General features: G+C 44.9%; 1 protein-coding gene across 1 annotated transcript; it reads left to right on the top strand.

Annotated features, from left to right (window-relative positions):
- Positions 1 to 853: 853 nt before the first annotated feature.
- LOC139159131 (major histocompatibility complex class I-related gene protein-like) lies at positions 854 to 17940 on the top strand. The gene is made up of 7 exons (XM_070736488.1): positions 854 to 926; positions 3180 to 3416; positions 13067 to 13342; positions 13748 to 14035; positions 15848 to 15916; positions 17555 to 17706; positions 17899 to 17940. Exons 1-7 carry the CDS (start codon positions 854 to 856, stop codon positions 17938 to 17940), a joined length of 1137 nt encoding a protein of 378 aa, XP_070592589.1.
- The last annotated feature ends 778 nt before the right edge of the window (positions 17941 to 18718 follow it).

Here is an 18718-nt window from a genome sequence, read left to right as displayed (position 1 = left end):
GACCCGGAGAAGGCCAACTCTTTGGGACCTAATCAGTTGCTGGGATTCGTGCGGCAGAATGTGGTCCCGGAGTTGGTGTAGTTCCCATCTTCAAAAAAAAAAAAAAAAAGATCCAGGAAACTACAGACCTATCAGCCTGACCTCAATATCAGGGACGATTTTGGAAAAGATGATCAAACAATGAGTCAACAAACACCTAGAAGCAAACAAAGTAATAACCAAAAGCTAACATGGGTTTGTCAAAAACAGATCATGCCAAACTAACCATATTGCATTCTTTGACAAAATAACAAAATTAGTAGACCAGGGGAATGCTGATTGTTACTTGGACTTCAGTAAGAGTTTTGACAAAGTAGACCATAACCAGGGGTGGGCTACTACCCGGACAGGGGGGAACACAGTGGAGTAGTGAAAATGGAGCTTCACCCCAGAGCACCCAATTTGCACTGAAAGCTGTTGAAAAAAATGCAGGGCGTCCTGTATAAGTCACACCCACAGTGTGGTAGTAAAAATTTTAGTGCCAGAAAGAAGAAGGAGTCAAGCAGGTGTGGCTCAGCTTTGCTTATCTCTCCTAGAGAAGAATCAACCAACCAGACCAGAGCCTTGGAAGTCTAGTCCAAAGTTCCTCAACTTTTCAACTTTGGCAGCCTGGAGCAGGGGAGGGAGGAGGAAAACAACCCTGAGAGTGGTGCTCAAAGCAGTGTTGTTTTCTTTCTTCTACTCTTCTGTAGACTTTTGATGTGGAGAAAACTTTTATTGAACGCAGAGGGAGTGTTGCTCTCACCTGGAACTCTCATTTATTCTTGGGGGCAAACTGGTGCCTTTGATTGCAGGTGCTGGTGGTCGGAGGGTGATGGTGCTGCAGCTGCTTCCTCTCTTGCTCCTTTGGGCTGTGCTGGGGTCCTTGGTGCCAGTGGGCCGACCGGGTGAGTTTCTGGAAGGATTTGTGACCTGGTGGGAAGAAGCTGAAAGGAGGGGGAGGAGAGAAAGCGTGTGTTGCCTGTATGTCTCCCCCACATTCACACACACACCATCACAAGTTCCTTTCGCAGCGGGAAACTTCTCTCGTCCTTCCTTCACTCAGCTTCATTTAAGAACTTCTTGTGTTCAGTTTGTAACCCTGCTTATGAACGAGGGACATATGCACAGCACAAGGAAGGTTTTAATAATTGCTTCGGATTTTTGTCTTCCTGATTAGACGAACAGAACAGAAAAGAATGACAGAGTTTGAAGGGTTCTTGGAGGTCTTCTAGTCCAGCCCCCTGTAACATTCCTGAAAAATGGTTGTCTGATTTTCCAATCTCTTCTTAAAAACTTCCAGTGTTGGAGCATTCACAACTTCTGGAGGATTTGGTCCCACTGATTAATTGTTCTGTCATTAAATTTCTCCTTAGTTCTAACTTGCTTCTGTCAATTTATTTCCACCCATTTCTGCTTCTTCTAACCTCAGCTTCTTTAGAGAATGGATTGACACCCTCTACTTTGTGGCAGCCCCTAAGACAGTGATGGTGAACCTACAACACGGGTGTCACAGGTGGCACATGGGACCATATCTGCTGGCACGCGAGCCGTTGCCCTAGCTCAGCTCCAATGTGCCGGCCAGCTGATTTTTGGCTCACCCAGAGGCTCTGGGTGTTTTTGGCTTCCAGGGGGATGGTTTTTGTACCCTTCTCTGGCTCCAGGGAAGCCTTTGGAGCCTGGGAAGGGCAAAACACGTGTATACTGGGTCTACCAGAAGTAGGGAAACAGGCCATTTTCAGCCTCCAGAGGGCCTCCAGAGGTTGGGGGAAGCTGTTTTCGTCCTCCCCAGGGATTGGATGGGTGTGGGCACTCGTGCATATGCAATAGAGTGCATGCATGCTCTTTTGGCACCCGGGAAAAAAAGGTGTGACATCACTGACCTAAGATATTGGAAGACTGCTGTCATGTCTCCCCAGTCCTTCCTTTTATCAAACTATCATCTAAAAGTAAAAAGTTATTCTACTGCACCAAAAGGAGTGAGAAGTCAATGCTTTACTTTTTCTTTTGCCTTTTCCCTTAAACTTTTCTCTCTTCTCCTTTTCCTCCTTTGTTTTCCGATTACATTCACTTCTCTTTATACCTCTGTATTTTATATTATTGATAAACAAAGAAAAATACTAAGAAAAAAATAATCTGAGGAAGAAAATTGTCCAATGATTTTTGCTGTTTAATTTGGCATTCATTCTTACTGAATTTCTGCCCAAGGAGTGAAAGTCAAAAGAGAATGTTTAGAGTCCATGTCGACTGTTTTTCCTCCCCAGCTCCCAGCGGGCAAATGGTAAAAAGTCAACATGATCGTAGAAGTCAGGACTAGACTAAGGATAACTGCTTGGTGTGATGTAGCTTCCAGAGGCAGGGAGTCTCAATACTCTGGTAAAACTTCAAGCAGCTCCTGTCCAGCTGTCCTTCAGGCAATGGGCATGTAGTATCCAATGGAGTCAGGCCCAGAAGCACTTGTGTGAGCCCAGAAGGTCCCCTCACCTGATGTGGCCCTTTCCAAAGTCAACCAAAAGTTGACACAAATATTTTTGTAGACCTGTGTAATCAGAAGAAAAAACTGTCTCTTTGGGGCAATAACTTTTGGTGTTTAATTTGTTATCTGTTCTGAGTGAATTTCTGCCCATGGAGTGAAAGTCAGAAGAGAATGTTTAAGTTTTGCCAAATTCCAATGTGTTGGGCCTGAAAAAGTGAAAGTCAAATGAGAATGGTTAGAGTCCATGTCGACTTTTCTTCCTCCCCGTGTCCCACCAGGAAAAAGGTAATCATAAAAGTCAACATGATCATGGAAGTCTGGACTGTGACTAAGGATAACTGCTGGGTGTGGTGTAGCTTCCAGAGGCAGGAAGTCTCCACACTATGGTGAAACTCCAAGCAGCCCCTGTCCAGCTGTCCTTCAGGCAATGGGCATGTAGTCTCCACTGGGGTCAGGCCCAGAACCACTTGTGTGAGCCCAGAGGGTCCCCTCACCTGATGTGGCCATGTCCAAAGTCAATCAAAAGTTGCTAGGGTCTCCTTTAGCTCCTTTCATGACTGGAATCCTCCCAAGTGAAGCAGAAAGTTGGTCTTATTGTTGGAGAAGGGCTTTTCACAATAACATTGAAGAAAGGGATGGAGTTGCAGACTCCTCAATTCTCTCCTCCACCATCTTCCTTTTCCAGGCTCCTCCAGGCACTCCCTGTGCTATTCCTACCTGAAGGTATCAGAGCCCAGCCAGGGGCTGCCCCAGTTCCTCTCCGTGGTCCACCTGGATGACCATCCCATTGCTCGATATGACATCCTCAATGGGAAGACGGTTCCTCTGGTACCCCGGATGGAGGAGGAGGAGATGAAGGCACCTGAGAGGATGTTCAGAGCTGACCTGGAGCAATTAGCAGAACTCAACCACCAGACTGGAGGTGAGCAGAGGTAGAACTGCCTCCAAGCCCTGAATTCTCCCTCAATTCTCACTTTCTCACATCTTGTCACTTTGGTTATTGGGGAAAGAGGCAAGCAGGCAAAGAATAGAAAGTGGGAGGCTGGGAGGTTGAGATGAGCCCCATCCCAGTAAAGGACAATATTGTTTCTCCCTTTGACCACCAATGTCGGTAAGGAGCATGAGGAGGAGAGATCCTTTCCTGCAAAAGAAAGAAAACCCCTTCCCCTCCCCAAGATCTTCTCTCTCAAGATCTCCATGATCTTCTAGCCCAGGGGTCAGCAAACTTAAACAATCAAAGAGCTGCAAAGATTCTAACTGGAAGCCCCCCTCCCATTCAATTATGGAGCCAATCAGAAATCTGGTTTCCCCACTATAGAGTGTGGATGCTGCTGAGTCCCTCATGAAAGCAATGCCTTCAAAAGAGGTTAAGAGCGGAGACTTCCGGTGGCTCCGTTGTCGCTGCTGGCAGCCTCTTTTGAGACTGCCGACCCTCGAGATAGTGTAGTCGCTAGAACAGTGAAAACCGGCTGTCTGGCGGCTTGAAAACTTCACCCCCTGTGAGAAGAGGGTGAGGAGAGTAGCTGGGCAAGGGTAGAGCCCCTTTTGACCCCCCAGGGAATTTTCCGGGGAGGTAAGAGGGAAGCTCCCTATTGTGCCCGACGAAAGCTCCGCTTCCGAGGTGTTTCTGCTGGATCAAAGCAGACTGAAGTGACACGACCACCCCTGCAAGATTGTAACAACTAATACTTTTGGAAGAATATATTGTTGCAGGAAGAGTGAATCGCGAGGAAAAAGGAAAGAAAATAGCAAGTATTGTCCTCTTTAACTCTATTAAAATTCTCTTCTGAGTTCAGCAGAAGAGAAGCGGCTCTGAAAATGGCGCTGTGACAGGCAGAAACGAAAGTGAAAAGTGAAAGTTTGAAGCGAGAGTGATCGTTAGAGATTGTAAATCCGAGCCGGCTCAAAGACTTTTCCTGCTTATTTTAAATGGACTTCCCTCGTAAACTTAACCCTTAGTCTTCTGGAAGGGGGGGGGGAGAAAAAAAAAGGAAAGAAAGTGTGGGGACACAGTATAGAATATTAAGAAGAAAGGATAGACAAATTGATTTGGAAAATGGTTTCTAAACAACAGCCCAAAGTATCATTCCTAGATCCACCAGCCACAACTATACAGGAGCTGCACCAGGCATTACAAATGGGATTTAAAAAGCAATCAGAAGAGTTAGATGAAAAAATTCAGAAAATGGAGGAGAAATGGGAGGAAAAAATTGATGGTGTGACTGAAACAATTCAACATCAACATGACACGATGAGGGAGGATATTGTTTTAGCATTTCAAGGGATATTGTTACAAATACAAGAAATTGAACAAGTTAATTTACAGCTGGAAAATAAAATGGAGGAGGTACAAGAGAAGATAGAAAAATCAGATGCTGAATGTGTAATGATGCAATATAGATCTATGGAAGGGGCTATTAGAATAAGAGGTCTAAGGGAAAATGAAGGAGAGGATTTAAGACAGATTTTTGCAGACGCCCTGGAGAAATTTCTAGAAGATAAAGATGTTGACTGGGCTTGGAATATCGATAAAATTTACCGTGTGAATTCATGGATTGCCAGACAAAGGAAATTACCAAGAGATGTTGTTATACAGTGAACCCTCGATCATCGCGAGGGTTCCGTTCCAAGACCCCACGCGATGATCGATTTTTAGCGAAGTAGCGGTGCGGAAGTAAAAACACCATCTGCGCGTGCGCAGATGGTGTTTTTGCTTCCACTGCCGCCCGCCCTTCGCCCGCCCACCCCGTTGCTCGCGCCTGGGGTGCGCGTGCGCGGTGGGGACTCCCTAGCTCCGCTTCCCAGCTGGGGAGCGGAGCTGCGATGTCCCCAAGCGCGCGCGCTTTCCCCAGCAATGCGCGCGCGGTGGGGACTCCCTAGCTCCGCTTCCCAGCTGGGGAGCGGAGCTGCGATGTCCCCAAGCGCGCGCGCTTTCCCCAGCAACGCGCGTGCGGTGGGGACTCCCTAGCTCCGCTTCCCAGCTGGGGAGCGGAGCTGCGATGTCCCCAAGCGCGCGCGCTTTCCCCAGCAACGCGCGCGCGGTGGGGACTCCCTAGCTCCGCTTCCCAGCTGGGGAGCGGAGCTGCGATGTCCCCAAGCGCGCGCTTTCCCCAGCAACGCGCGCGCGGTGGGGACTCCCTAGCTCCGCTTCCCAGCTGGGGAGCGGAGCTGCGATGTCCCCAAGCGCGCGCGCTTTCCCCAGCAACCCGCGCGCGGTGGGGACTCCCTAGCTCCGCTTCCCAGCTGGGGAGCGGAGCTGCGATGTCCCCAAGCGCGCACGCTTTCCCCAGCAACGCGCGCGGGGTGGGGACTCCCTAGCTCCGCTTCCCAGCTGGGGAGCGGAGCTGCGATGTCCCCAAGCGCGCACGCTTTCCCCAGCAACCCGCGCGCGGTGGGGACTCCCTAGCTCCGCTTCCCAGCTGGGGAGCGGAGCTGCGATGTCCCCAAGCGCGCGCGCTTTCCCCAGCAACGCGCGCGCGGTGGGGACTCCCTAGCTCCGCTTCCCAGCTGGGGAGCGGAGCTGCAATGTCCCCAAGCGCGCGGGCACCGCCCGCCCGCCCACGCTGTTGCTGGGGCCGCTTCCCAGCTGGGGAGCCGAGCTGGGGTGTCCCTGCGCGTGCCGCCCGCCCGCCCACGCCGTTGCTCGCGCCGCCGCTGGGGTCTTACGGGGGCAAGAGGGGGAAGACCCAGGGAAGCCTCTGCCCGGCGGGGAAACTCCACACCTACGCATGCGTGGAAGGGCACGCATGCGCAGATGGTGGAGTTTACTTCCGGGTTGAAAACTCGCGAAATAGCCCTTTCGCGATACTTGAAGACGCGAAACTCGAGGGATCACTGTATATTTTGTTACAAGAGGTGCTAGAAACAGAGTTATACAACACTCATTTCAAAACAAACTTCAAGTTCTAGGGCAAGAAGTTGCTGTATTAAAAGAAATCCCTCCTAAGATTTTAAAAGCAAGGAAAGACTATTCTTTTCTGGTTACTGAGCTAAAAATGCGACAAGTACAATATAGATGGGATGTTCCATATGGATTAACAGTCACATACAAGGGAGAAAGACATCGCCTTAATACAGTGGTGAAAGCAAGAGATTTTTATGAAAAAATTTTAAAGGCACGTCAGGAACAAGCAATAGCACCAACGAAGGAGCAGGCACAAGAAGGAGCGATGGCTATACAAGAAGGCTCAATACAACCACCAGAAGAGAGGATAGTTCTGGGTAAAACCCAGAAACAACTAAAACTACAAGACCAGAGGCAAACACGCGCAGCAACAAGACGTAGAGATCAAGAGACCAAGCTACCCTTGATGACATATGCTCAAGTGGTGGATGGATCGAAAGCAGTGGGAGGAGCCAGATCCAAAACGACTCCAGCGGATCTGGAGGCAGTGCTCCAGAGGCTTTCGGGTGCCAAAGATGGCAATTAAATTCTTGACATGGAATGTTAATGGTTTAAATTCACCGCAAAAAAGAAGAAAAGTATTTCATCATTTGAAACAATTTAAAAATGATATAATTTGCTTGCAAGAGACTCATATAAGATTTGAAGATCAAAAGCTTTTACAGAACGCAAAACTAGGGACACCATATATTGCATCGGCTCCGGAAAAAAAGAATGGAATTGTTGTATATGTAAGACCTGATCTTAAAGTTAAAGTGATTGAAGCTGATAATCTGGGCAGATACATAATAATTTACTTAACAATAGAGACAAAGAATTTTATGGTAGTTGGAATATACGTACCTAATCAACAGCAAGGAAAATTTTATGAGTTATTACACAAAGAATTAATAAACTTGGATCGTAAATCATATATAGTGATGGGAGATTGGAATGGAGTAATTGATGTTAAAATAGACAAGAAGGGCCCTTCTAAGAATATCCAAAATAAGGCTAAGCTCCCTAAATCGTTTTTTGATATGATGGATGATATAGAATTAAGAGATTTATGGAGAGAAAAGAATGACAAAGAACAAGATTTTACTTTTTTTTCAGATAGGCATCACTCATTCTCAAGAATTGATTTTATACTAATAACAAATGATCTTTGTGCTAGGGTTAAGAAGATAAAGATTTGTCCAAGAACTCTGTCAGACCATAGTCCAGTATGGATGGAGTTGGAAACGGGAGAGAAGCCTAGGAGATCGTGGCGTTTAAATGAAAATTTATTTAGATATGATGGGAATGTTTCGGAAGTGTAAAAAGCTGATGAAGGAATTTTTTATCTTAAATATGCAAAAGGAAACAACGATAGATATGGTCTGGGATGCAAGTAAAGCCTTCATGAGGGGGGTATTAATTAACCAGAATAATGTTTATAGGCGGAAACAGAAACAAAAAAAAGAGGAATTGGAAAAAGAAATCAAAAAGAAAGAACAAGAGCTGATACATAACCCAGAGGATAAGAAAATTAGAGAAATAATTACATTATTAAGATCACAATTTAATATGTTGGTTTCAGACCAAGTAGCTACTAATTTGCAATATGCAAAACATAATAATTTTTGTAATGCAAATAAACCTGGGAGATGGTTAGCCTATATGTTAAGGAAAAGCAAAAAATGCGAACAATAGATAAGGTATTTTATAAAGGTAAAGAGGTATTTCAACAGGATTTGATTAAAAAGGCTTTTATAGATTTTTATAAGGATCTGTACACAAAAGACAAAATACAAGGTACTGACATAGATAGATATTTAGATAAGGAGTGCACTCTTAAAATCCCCGAAGCACAAAAAGAGAAATTGAACTTATATATAACTAAAGAAGAGATTTTATTGGCAATTAAACAGTTAAAAATAGGTAAAGCTCCAGGCACGGATGGTTTGACAGCAGTGTATTATAAGAGCCTTCAGGATGAGATAGTAGAACCACTTAAAGAATTATTCAATAAAATACAAGAAGGAAATAAGATCCCTCCATCATGGAAAACAACTTTTATTTCATTAATTCCAAAAGAAGATCAAGATCACACCCAGCCCAAGAATTATAGACCTATATCACTGCTTAATATAGATTATAAAATCTTTACAAAAATTTTAGCTAACAGACTGATGCCAATCATGCAACAGATAATACATAAAGATCAAACAGGTTTTATACAAGGTAGACAGATGAGAGAGAATGTTAGACAAATTGTGAATATATTGGAGTATCTTAGGAGAGATAGTCAGACTCCGGCGGTGCTAATGTTTTTAGATGCTGAGAAAGCGTTCGATAGATTGAATTGGCAATTTTTGGAAAAGATACTTCAAAAGATGCAAATGGGAGAACATTTTACTCAGTCTATTAAAGCAATATATAAAGAACAAACTGCACGGATAATAATTAATGGGAATTTAACAGAATCTTTTCAAATTGGTAAAGGTACAAGGCAGGGTTGCCCATTATCACCATTATTGTTTATATTAACTCTGGAAATGTTGTTAAATAAAATACGTAAAGTAGAGGAAATAAGGGGGGTTAAAGTTAAACATCATGATTATAGAGTGCGTGCATTTGCAGATGATGTGGTGGTAACACTAACACAGCCTCTACAATCTACCAAGGTATTAATGGAAATTATCAAAGAGTATGGAAAAGTATCTGGTTTCAAAATTAATGTGGGGAAAACCAAGATGATAACAATAAATATGACAGGGAATCAAAAAGAAGGTTTGGTAAAGGCAACTGGGTGTGAGATTGTGAAAAAAGTAAAATACCTGGGGGTTTATATCTCAGCAGAGAATGGAAAATTATATAAGTATAACTATGAAACTTTATGGTCCAAGATACAGATAGAGATGGATAAATGGAAAAAATTGCAATTATCATTGTTGGGGAGGATAGCGGTAATCAAAATGAATGTTTTACCTAAATTTTTGTTTTTGTTTCAAATGATTCCAATACTTAAAAATGAGTCAAAATTGTGGGAATGGCAGAGAGGAATTAATAAATATGTATGGCAAGGGAAAAAACCAAGAGTTAAAATGAAAATAATGCAGGATATAAGAGAAAGAGGTGGCCTAAAATTGCCTAATTTGAAATTGTATTATGATGCAACAGTTTTGGTATCTATAAGTGATTGGGTAAACTTAACTAATGAAATGATATTGAATATAGAAGGGTATGAATTGTTATATGGTTGGCATGCATATTTGGTTTATAATCAAAAGGCGGACAGGACTTTCAAGAACCATGTACTAAGGAATGCTCTGCTGCGTGTCTGGAGAAAATATCAAGGGATAATGGATTATAAAGTACCTATATGGGTGGCGCCCAGACACGCAATAGAGAATACTAGTATAGAACAAAGGCAAGATGTTGTAACATATAAGGAATTATTGAAATTAACTGATGGAATATTACAACTAAAATCTTTGAATGATTTAAAAGAAGAAGGATTAGTGCAAACATGGTTTCAATATGCTCAGTTGAAGGATAGATGGCAAAAGGACCAAAGACTTGGTATGGAACAACGGGAAGGACAATTAATAAAACAAATTAGGGACCAAGATCCAATGCATATAAAAAGAATATATAATATACTTATAGAAAAAGACTCTGAAACAGAATTAATTAAGGATTGTATGATAAAATAGTCACAGAATTTTGAGGAAACGATTACATTAGATACATGGGAAGTAATTTGGGTAAGAAATGTTAAATTCACACAAGCTCAAAATTTGAGAGAAAACTTTTATAAAATGCTTTATAGATGGCACTTGGACCCTAAGAAGTTGGCTAGTATGTATACTGATATACAGCCTAAATGCTGGCGTTGTGATTGTATGGACACTACTTACTTTCATGTGTGGTGGTCATGTGTAAAAGTAAAAGCATTTTGGATAAAAATATGGTGGATTATGCAAAATGTTCTTAAGAAAAAATTGAAGTTTATACCACAGTTGTTTTTATTAGGTATTACCACAGACTGTACAAGTATAGAGACTAAATTGATATTGAATCTAATAACAGCAGCGAGACTCTTGATTGCCCAATATTGGAAGAAGGAAGAGTTACCCACAATTCAAGAATGGACAATAAAGGTCACGAATCTAGCAGAGATGGCGAAGATATCGGCCTATATGAAGGATCACTCGAATGAGAAATACATATTGGACTGGAAAAAATGGATTGATTATATTCAAATTAAATATCATTCTAAAAAATTTCAAATAGCTTATGAATAGTTTAGGATTCTTATTAGTATAAAGAGCCTAAATGGATTTGGGTGTGAAGGTAGTAGAGTTGGGGAGGATAATAGATAATATAGAATTTAAGTATGTATGATCTTGATATTAAGGGAATTGATAATCTAATTTCACTCTGGGAAGTTCGAGGAGGGGTGGTGGTTGGGGGGGTAGGGCGAGAGGGAGGGAAAGAGATTAGTGTAACTGTTATGGGGGAAACTTTTATTTATGTTTTTTCCTTTGACTTATTTTATGTTTCTTATATAACTATGATCTGTAATATGAGAAATAATGTCTGCAAAGTTTCCTAATATTTCAGTTTGTATAATTTTGAAAAAACTAATAAAACTTATACAAAAAAAAAAAGAGGTTAAGAGCAACCCAGCCATGTGGGGTCACTCACGAACACGAATCCTAGAAAGAAAGCTTGGACACATTGTCTCTCTCTGGGTGAAGTGACATAGTGTAGAGCCATGCACTCCTTTTTATTTGGGAACATAAGGAAATGGGGTATAATTACATATACATGTCAAATGATACAACTTCAAACATATTTTTTGAGTTCTTCCTTTCCCATAGATACCAATAAACAATTTCCTACAAAACTCTTTCCAAGAGCAGATGTTCTCACACCTAATTTCTCTGAAGGCTTCTTCCTTATCTGGCTAATCTTCCTTAATCACCCTGTCCTGCTGATTAGGCAATATAAATTCCCCCCTTTGATCCTATAGTGGTGAAAACTTTGTTTATTGTGAGATGTTTTATTTGAGCCCCTTTTGTTTCCCAGGATTGCAGATTAGTGTCCTCCTGTCCTGGTTTTATAGAATCAGGGTTTTTTTAATGCTAGAAATCCAGATTTTTAATACAATCCTATTCTAATATAATTTGCTATGCTGCAACAAGAGAGTGTCCTCCTAGCATGGCATCCTTTCCCCTCTACTAGTCCTAACCAAAAGCCCTGTCAATTTTGGAGCTGATCGGAACTTGCCCCTTGCCATAGAGTCTCCTCCTGGCATGCCCTTCTTTCTCCCTCCCCCAACCAGCATCTCCTTTCAAAACTGTGATGCTGACCTCTAATTTTTTGGGGGGTATGTGTGGATAAGTATAGTGTCTGAGCCACATATCTCAATGCCGGAGCACCTGATTTTTTTTGCATAGATATCACTCAAGACAACAACCAAATCAGTGTTAAAGATTTTGCAAAAACCCCTTTGCAGAATGTGTACAGCAACTGTATGGGATTTCAGTTTGAGATTGTTTTTATTTTGGTGTGTACTTCACACTAAATAAATAAATAATCAAATAACATATTTTTTCCGATAATGAAAAAAAAGGGAAAGTAGTATAGTTTATTTCAAGCTCTTTTGCTCTCTGCAGCTAGCCATATCAGGATTTGAACCTGTGGGGCATGCCTTGCAAGGGAGGAGCTTTAACCACTAGACCACAGGATCTCACCCCTTTAGCTTGTTCCAGGGAAGAGCCATATGCTTTTTTCTGTAGAATCACCCTGGCCTACCCAAATATGGGAGGTAGCACACAGCTTCCTTTTTGCCTATCGGCCCCTCCAGGGGTCCTTTAAAAAAGTAAAATGTAAAGTTATTTCCACTGTGTTTTTTTCTTTCCACAACCAGTATCCTTCTGGTATCCCAAATTAATATGATATTTTTTTCCAATTTTCACACACCCCTCCAATAAGAATTAAGGTGGCACAGGAACTCTGCTTCTAACTCTGCTCCGATTGGCCCAAATTTGCCCAGGAAGTTTCAATTTCCCCCCCTTTTTTCTCCTCCTTGCTTGGTCCACACAGTGAGCAGCAGCACACAGGCTGGGGGAATTGTCTCTTGGCAGCACTAGGCAGCAGAGTCCCGTGGGCTTTGTGAGCCTTCTCCCCCTCCCCCTCCCCCTCCCTCTCTCCTCCCACTGCCACTGCCTGCAAGCTGGAGGACTCCAGCAAGGCAGGCAGCAGAATTGAAGAGCAGGGCTAGAAATGGCTTGTGCAAAGCTCAGCTGCTGGGGAAACTGAAGTGAGTCATCTGTGCAGCGCTTGAAAGTACTGTTCTAATGTTTGGTTTTATTTGCGCGGCTGCGCGGCTGCTCAGCTTAGAAGGAACAGTGCTGACCTGCAACCAGGAGCGACAGCAAAGGGATGAAAAAGCCACAGGCAGCTCCAGGGCTGTAAGTTGCTGACCATGTTCTAGCCCCACATTAAGAAGACTAGGTGCCGCCCCAGATCACAGGAAAGACCTCCCACTATTGAAAGAAAGAGAGGAGACAAGATCTGTTTCCCCTCCCCTGCAGGAATGAGAAGGGAAGAAAATACTCAAGTCATTTTGTGTGTGTGTGGGTCTCTAGGGAGAGAAACTCTGGACAATTCCACCCAATCTTTCTGCATTTCAGTGCTTCACATCTGGCAGGTGTATTTGAGCTGTGAGCTCAGTGAAGACGGGAGCAAAAGAGGGTTTTTGCATTACGGTCATGATGGGATGGATTTCATCAGGTTTGACAAGAAGACCCTCAGATGGTTGGCCGCTCAGCCCCAGGCAGAGAAGGTCAAGGAGACATGGGAGGATGATCCAAGACGGTCTCAGAGAAACAAAGTCTTCCTGGAGGAGACCTGCATTGAGTGGCTGCAGAGACACCTGTCCTACCAGAAGGAGGCTCTGAAGAAGACAGGTGAGTGGCCAAGTGGGGTTAGGATGTGAGGTTTCTTCTAGGCATCTTCATCATCTCCCTCCTTTAGTTTTCTCCTCTACCCAGCCAAGGTGTCCTTCACGTGCATGGCAGACCATGCTAGTAACCATAAGTTAGGAAAGAATCTGGTTCTGAAGGATATTTCATAGATTATGCTAAGATGTTGTGCTATGGTGGTTGAGAGCTTTTTAGAGAAGTAGGCACATAATCTATCAAGGCCAATTTTACCCCAAAGTCCCTTTTAAAAATGATTCTGAAGAAGCAGTTTCACAGAGGAGAGGGAGGGAGAAGAGGGACGGGGTGGCCAAAGGAAGTCTTCCCACTAATTAAATTGCCTTGAGAGAAATTCTAAAAATCCCAGGAACTCAGATGTTGCTTCTCCTGCAGAGCCTCCACTGGGGAAGGTGACTGGCAAAGTGGTGAATGACAGCCTGGAGGTCCTCATCTGCCAGGTTTTTGGCTTCTACCCCAAGGAAATCCAGGCCACCTGGATGAGGGACCAAGAAGTCTGCAAGTATGAGACCCTCCCTAGGAATGTGGCCCCCAACTCAGACGGGACCTATTATATCTGGCTCAGCATTGAGATCGACCCTAAGGAGCGGGACCATTTTCGGTGCCATATTGAGCATGAGGGCTTGCAGGAACCCCTGATACTGGCTTTCAAAGAGGATCCAGGTGAGAGGCTGGGAGGATGTGATATGTAGAAGTAGATGTGGCACAAATCCTTCAATTTCCTGTGCATGTGCAGAGTCTTGGCCGAAGCCGTTCCGCCCTGGCAGGACTAAATGGAGCACCTTTGCCGGCAGCCATGGGGCTGGGTCCTGCGTGGCAGCAGTCCATCCCGGCCGGGAGCTACCAGGAGGAAGAAATTTTTGTTATGTCTCGGTATAGCTAGGCTATGAGACCTTTGACATACACTGAGCAGAGAATTTTAAGAGTGTGGATGTGTGGTAAAGCCAAAGAAAAAAAGACACAGACTTAGTCATGCTTAATAAGTACTATTTACATATACAGTGAACCCTCGAGTTTCGCGTCCTCAAGGATCGCGAAAGGGCTATTTCGCTAGTTTTCAACCCGGAAGTAAACTCCACCATCTGCGCATGCGTGCCCTTCCCTGGGTCTTCCCCCTCTTGCCCCGGTAAGACCCCAGCGGCGGTGGGCTGGAGCGCGAGCTTGGGGCAGCCTAGCTCCGCTTCCCAGCTGGGAAGCGGAGCCGGCAACAGCGTGGGCGGGCGGGCGGCACGCGCGAGCTTGGGGCAGCCTAGCTCCGCTTCCCAGCTGGGAAGCGGAGCCGGCAACGCGCGCGCGTTTGGGGAAACCCCAGATCCGCTCCCCAGCTGGGGAGCAGCCCCAGCAACGCGCGCGCACTTGGGGCAGCCTAGCTTCGCTTCCCAGCTGGGAAGCGGAGCCGGCAACGCGCGCGCGTTTGGGGAAACCCCAGATCCGCTCCCCAGCTGGGGAGCAGCCCCAGCAACGCGCGCGCGCTTGGGGCAGCCTAGCTTCGCTTCCCAGCTGGGAAGCGGAGCCGGCAACGCGCGCGCGTTTGGGGAAACCCCAGATCCGCTCCCCAGCTGGGGAGCAGCCCCAGCAACGCGCGCGCGCTTGGGGCAGCCTAGCTTCGCTTCCCAGCTGGGAAGCGGAGCCGGCAACGCGCGCGCGCTTGGGGAAACCCCAGATCCGCTCCCCAGCTGGGGAGCGGCCCCAGCAACGCGCGCGCGCTCCCCAGCAACGCGCTGCGGCGGTGGAAGTAAAAACACCATCTGCACATGCGCAGATGGTGTTTTTACTTCCGCACCGCTACTTCGCGAAAAATCGATCATCGCTTGGGGTCCTGGAACGGAACCCTCGCGATGATCGAGGGTTCACTGTATACAAAATAGGAACAATCCAATACAAGCACTAAGCCATACAATATAATAAGCACTAAGAAAAGCAAAAGTGAATGAGCGTTAAAGCATCATTGAGGGAAGGAGTACTGGTGCCCTCTTATGGCGAACCAGCCCAAAATATTTAAAGTGATAGTACAAGAGACTACAATAGGTAGTTTACAATGGCAAACCCTAACAACCATGTACCTTGTACTAACAGAAATCCTGCAGGAAGGAAAGGATTTCTTCCTGCTGGCATCTCCTGGGCTGAATGGACCACTGCTGCCACTGTCGCACAGGAACTCAGCCCTGTGGCTGCCAGCAAAGGCAAAGGTGCTCCGTTTAGTCCTGTGCAGGACCTGCCAGAAGGAAGAAATCAGGGACTAACCAGGGCGTCACTGCCGATGCAGCCAGCCAGCAGCCATGGGGCTGGGTCCTGTGCGGCGGCAGTCCATCCCGCCTGCGAGCAGCTTGTTGGGGAGACAGCGTGGCTACCGCTTTGCCTGCTTGCCAGGAAGGACAGCAGCTCATCAGTTTGGGAAATGCTTCTATTGCTCATTATTTCCACTCCGGGGAACTCTACATCTGTCTAATCAGAACCATGTTTCTCTTTCTCTAGCTAGAACATGGTGGATTCCTGTAGGAATTGTGGCTGCCATAATCTCGGGAGCTTTTCTTTTCCTGATCTGTAAGTGAAACACCTTAGTGTCTTTCTGTGTTGATTACAATAGTGTGGATGGGAAAGAGACTACATGAGTGTCATAGCCAGGTTCCCCATGAGACCCTTCCCCACAAACAGCATTTTAATGGGAATTGGAAAGGAAGAAGAAACTAGGCAGCCATTTTTTTGCAACCCTTGGAAATATCAAAATTTTCCACATTCCTCTTGTCTGGGAAGAAGCATCTTTGGCCTCGGTGGACAGAGGGGCAAATATCAGGGCTCAGGAGACCCTTTGGGAAGCACTTGAAAATCCCTAATCTGTAGAAGATCCATGTGCCCGGAAAGAGGGACCTTCAGGGAAGCTCTGATGGAAGGTGCAGCCATGGAGGAAGGGACCCATGTTTTCTGCCCCTGTTTGAAATCACATGCGGAGATAAAAACAGGGTCCAAGGTCCAGTAGTGGAAGGAGCCATTGCTTCCTCTGCTCTTACTCGGATCAAGAAACATGGCAGGGAGAATGAATGTAGGAAGCTGGGAAGTGGATGTAGGAAGAATTGAGTTTCACCTAATGCTGCTTCAGACATCCATGCCATTTTGTGAGAAAGGATTTGGAAGTGCTGTGCCATTCCCTTTTTCCTGGATGGGCTTCTTCACTTGCTTGCAAATTGTGATGCTTGTCTATCCCAGTCAGATCCAGGCTGGCCTTCCAAGGTTGCTGGATTTGGCTAGTCTGGGACAAGGGCTTTGGCATATAAATCAAAATAGATATTGTGAGGTTGGAGTAAGAACTACCAAGTTTGGTATGTATGGGGAATACCAACTATCTTGCATCAATAACAGGAGGTCTAAAGGTCTAGCATCATTTTTAATAATAAATTAGTGATGTTTTAGGACAAGGTGTCAACTGTTCAACTATTGAGCCCAAATAAAAAAAAATCTCTCGGGGGCTTTGAATTCCCAAAAGCAAAACTTTATTGGATACACCCAGTATTGGGTTGCTAGCCAGTATGGGCCACACTGCACACCAGCAGTAAAACTGGTGATGCACATGCTTCTGGGTGGCCGATGGGTGGCCGAGCGCATCCTAGCGAGATTTTGCTTCTGTGCATGTGCATGCACAAGATTTCAGTGGGTTTTCTTGCTTACATGCATGTGCGGAAGCAAAGAAATCACTGAAATCTTTCTCTCATACGTGTCCCCTCATGAGATTTTGCTCCGTGCACATACGCAAGAAACAAAATTGGGCCAGGATGAGTAAACCCAGGCAACAGTCAACCAGATCTGCATGTGCATCGCACTGGTTGCAGCGGTAAGTAGGAACCCCTACCTGGAAACACCATATTGGTACTGAAGAAACAAAAGCAGCTCTGATTTTCCTGGGGTGAAAAGCAGGACTCTATATCTATCTCTAGAGGCTCATGTAGGAGCAAGAAGAGTTTCAACTTGAATAACACAATGATTTCCTCAATAACCCCCTAGGAGTGTTCCATTTTATTTTCATAAACCAATAGGAGGACCAATTCATGTTTCTCAAAATGCTGGGTTAAAATGCAGCCAGTTGGACTATCTGAGCCTTCTCGAGACCTTCACCTTGAATCCTTCTCTATCTCAGGCAGGAGCTACTGCCCTATTAACTAGCTGTCCTCTCTTTTTGCAATTTCTCAGACCAGTGGAGGAGATCCAGGAAAAATTTCCATCGCAAACTAACAACTTGTCGTAATCAAATTTCTCGAAAAAACCCTCCTTTTCTCCCTATCCATGGCATCGAAGATGAGACTCAGTCATTGCTGATGCTTCAATGTGAAAGTAGCTCAAAGGTGAGCATGACACTTGCTGAAGTCTATTTAAGAGAGAAATCTCCACGCCTGGGAAATATCTGGAAGAAAAGACCATCAGGTCTGCAGGGTGTGTGTGGGAGGGAGGATTTCCAAGGCAGCAATGGGAGAGATCATGGGTTGCCTGGAATTCATTTAGGGCTTAGCCCTTCCTGGATGGGATCTTCTGCACAGAGGATCCAGACCAGCTCAGTCTCTGCAGCCTACCAGCTCTGAGGGGTGAATGTGGGCCAGGAAGGAACTAGGAGGACTGGAGGGGGGGAGAGGCAAAGAATGGGGGTGCATTATTTTTTATTGTGGCTGTCCACACTGCCAAAAGCACCAAAAACTGCTTCAATGACCATGGGATTATTGTCCTTGATTGGCCAGCAATTTTGCCTGAGAGAATCTATGGGGCATTGCCAAGGGAAAGATGAGCGATATGACACCCAATAAAGCAGAAGAGCTGAAGGCCACTATTGAAGAATCCTGGTCTTCCATAATACCTCAGCAGTGCCACAGGCTAATAGTGTCCATGCCACACCACAATGAGGCAGTAATTGCTGCAAAAGGGCCCAAACGAAGTACTGAGTACATATGCATGCTTATATTTTTCAGAGGTCCAATATTGTTCTATGTACAATCATTGTTTTATTGATAGTATGTAATATTCTAATTTTCTGAGATGGTGGATTTGGGGCTTTTATGAGCTGTATCCCATAATCATCACAATTATGACAAATCAAAGCTTGAACTATCTTGCCTTGGATGTTATGAATATCTCTCATATACAGTATTAAGTTTCACCTTTTAAATTACATTACTGAAATAAATGAACATTTGCATGATATTCTAATTTTTCGAGTTTCATCTGTAGATAACAAGTCAAAGGAATTCAAGGAGGGCTGGACATAGGTCTCTTCTGGGCATGGAGTGACATGTCACTGATTATGCATTTGACCCCTCCCTTCTGCTTAGCCTCTTCTACATGTCACATACAAATCAGGGCCTTGAC

The sequence above is a fragment of the Erythrolamprus reginae genome, chromosome 2 (assembly GCF_031021105.1).
Source record: "Erythrolamprus reginae isolate rEryReg1 chromosome 2, rEryReg1.hap1, whole genome shotgun sequence".
Taxonomy (NCBI): domain Eukaryota; kingdom Metazoa; phylum Chordata; class Lepidosauria; order Squamata; family Dipsadidae; genus Erythrolamprus; species Erythrolamprus reginae.
The sequence above is the reverse complement of the archived record's forward strand: the minus strand, read 5'-3'. Positions and strand labels throughout refer to the sequence as shown.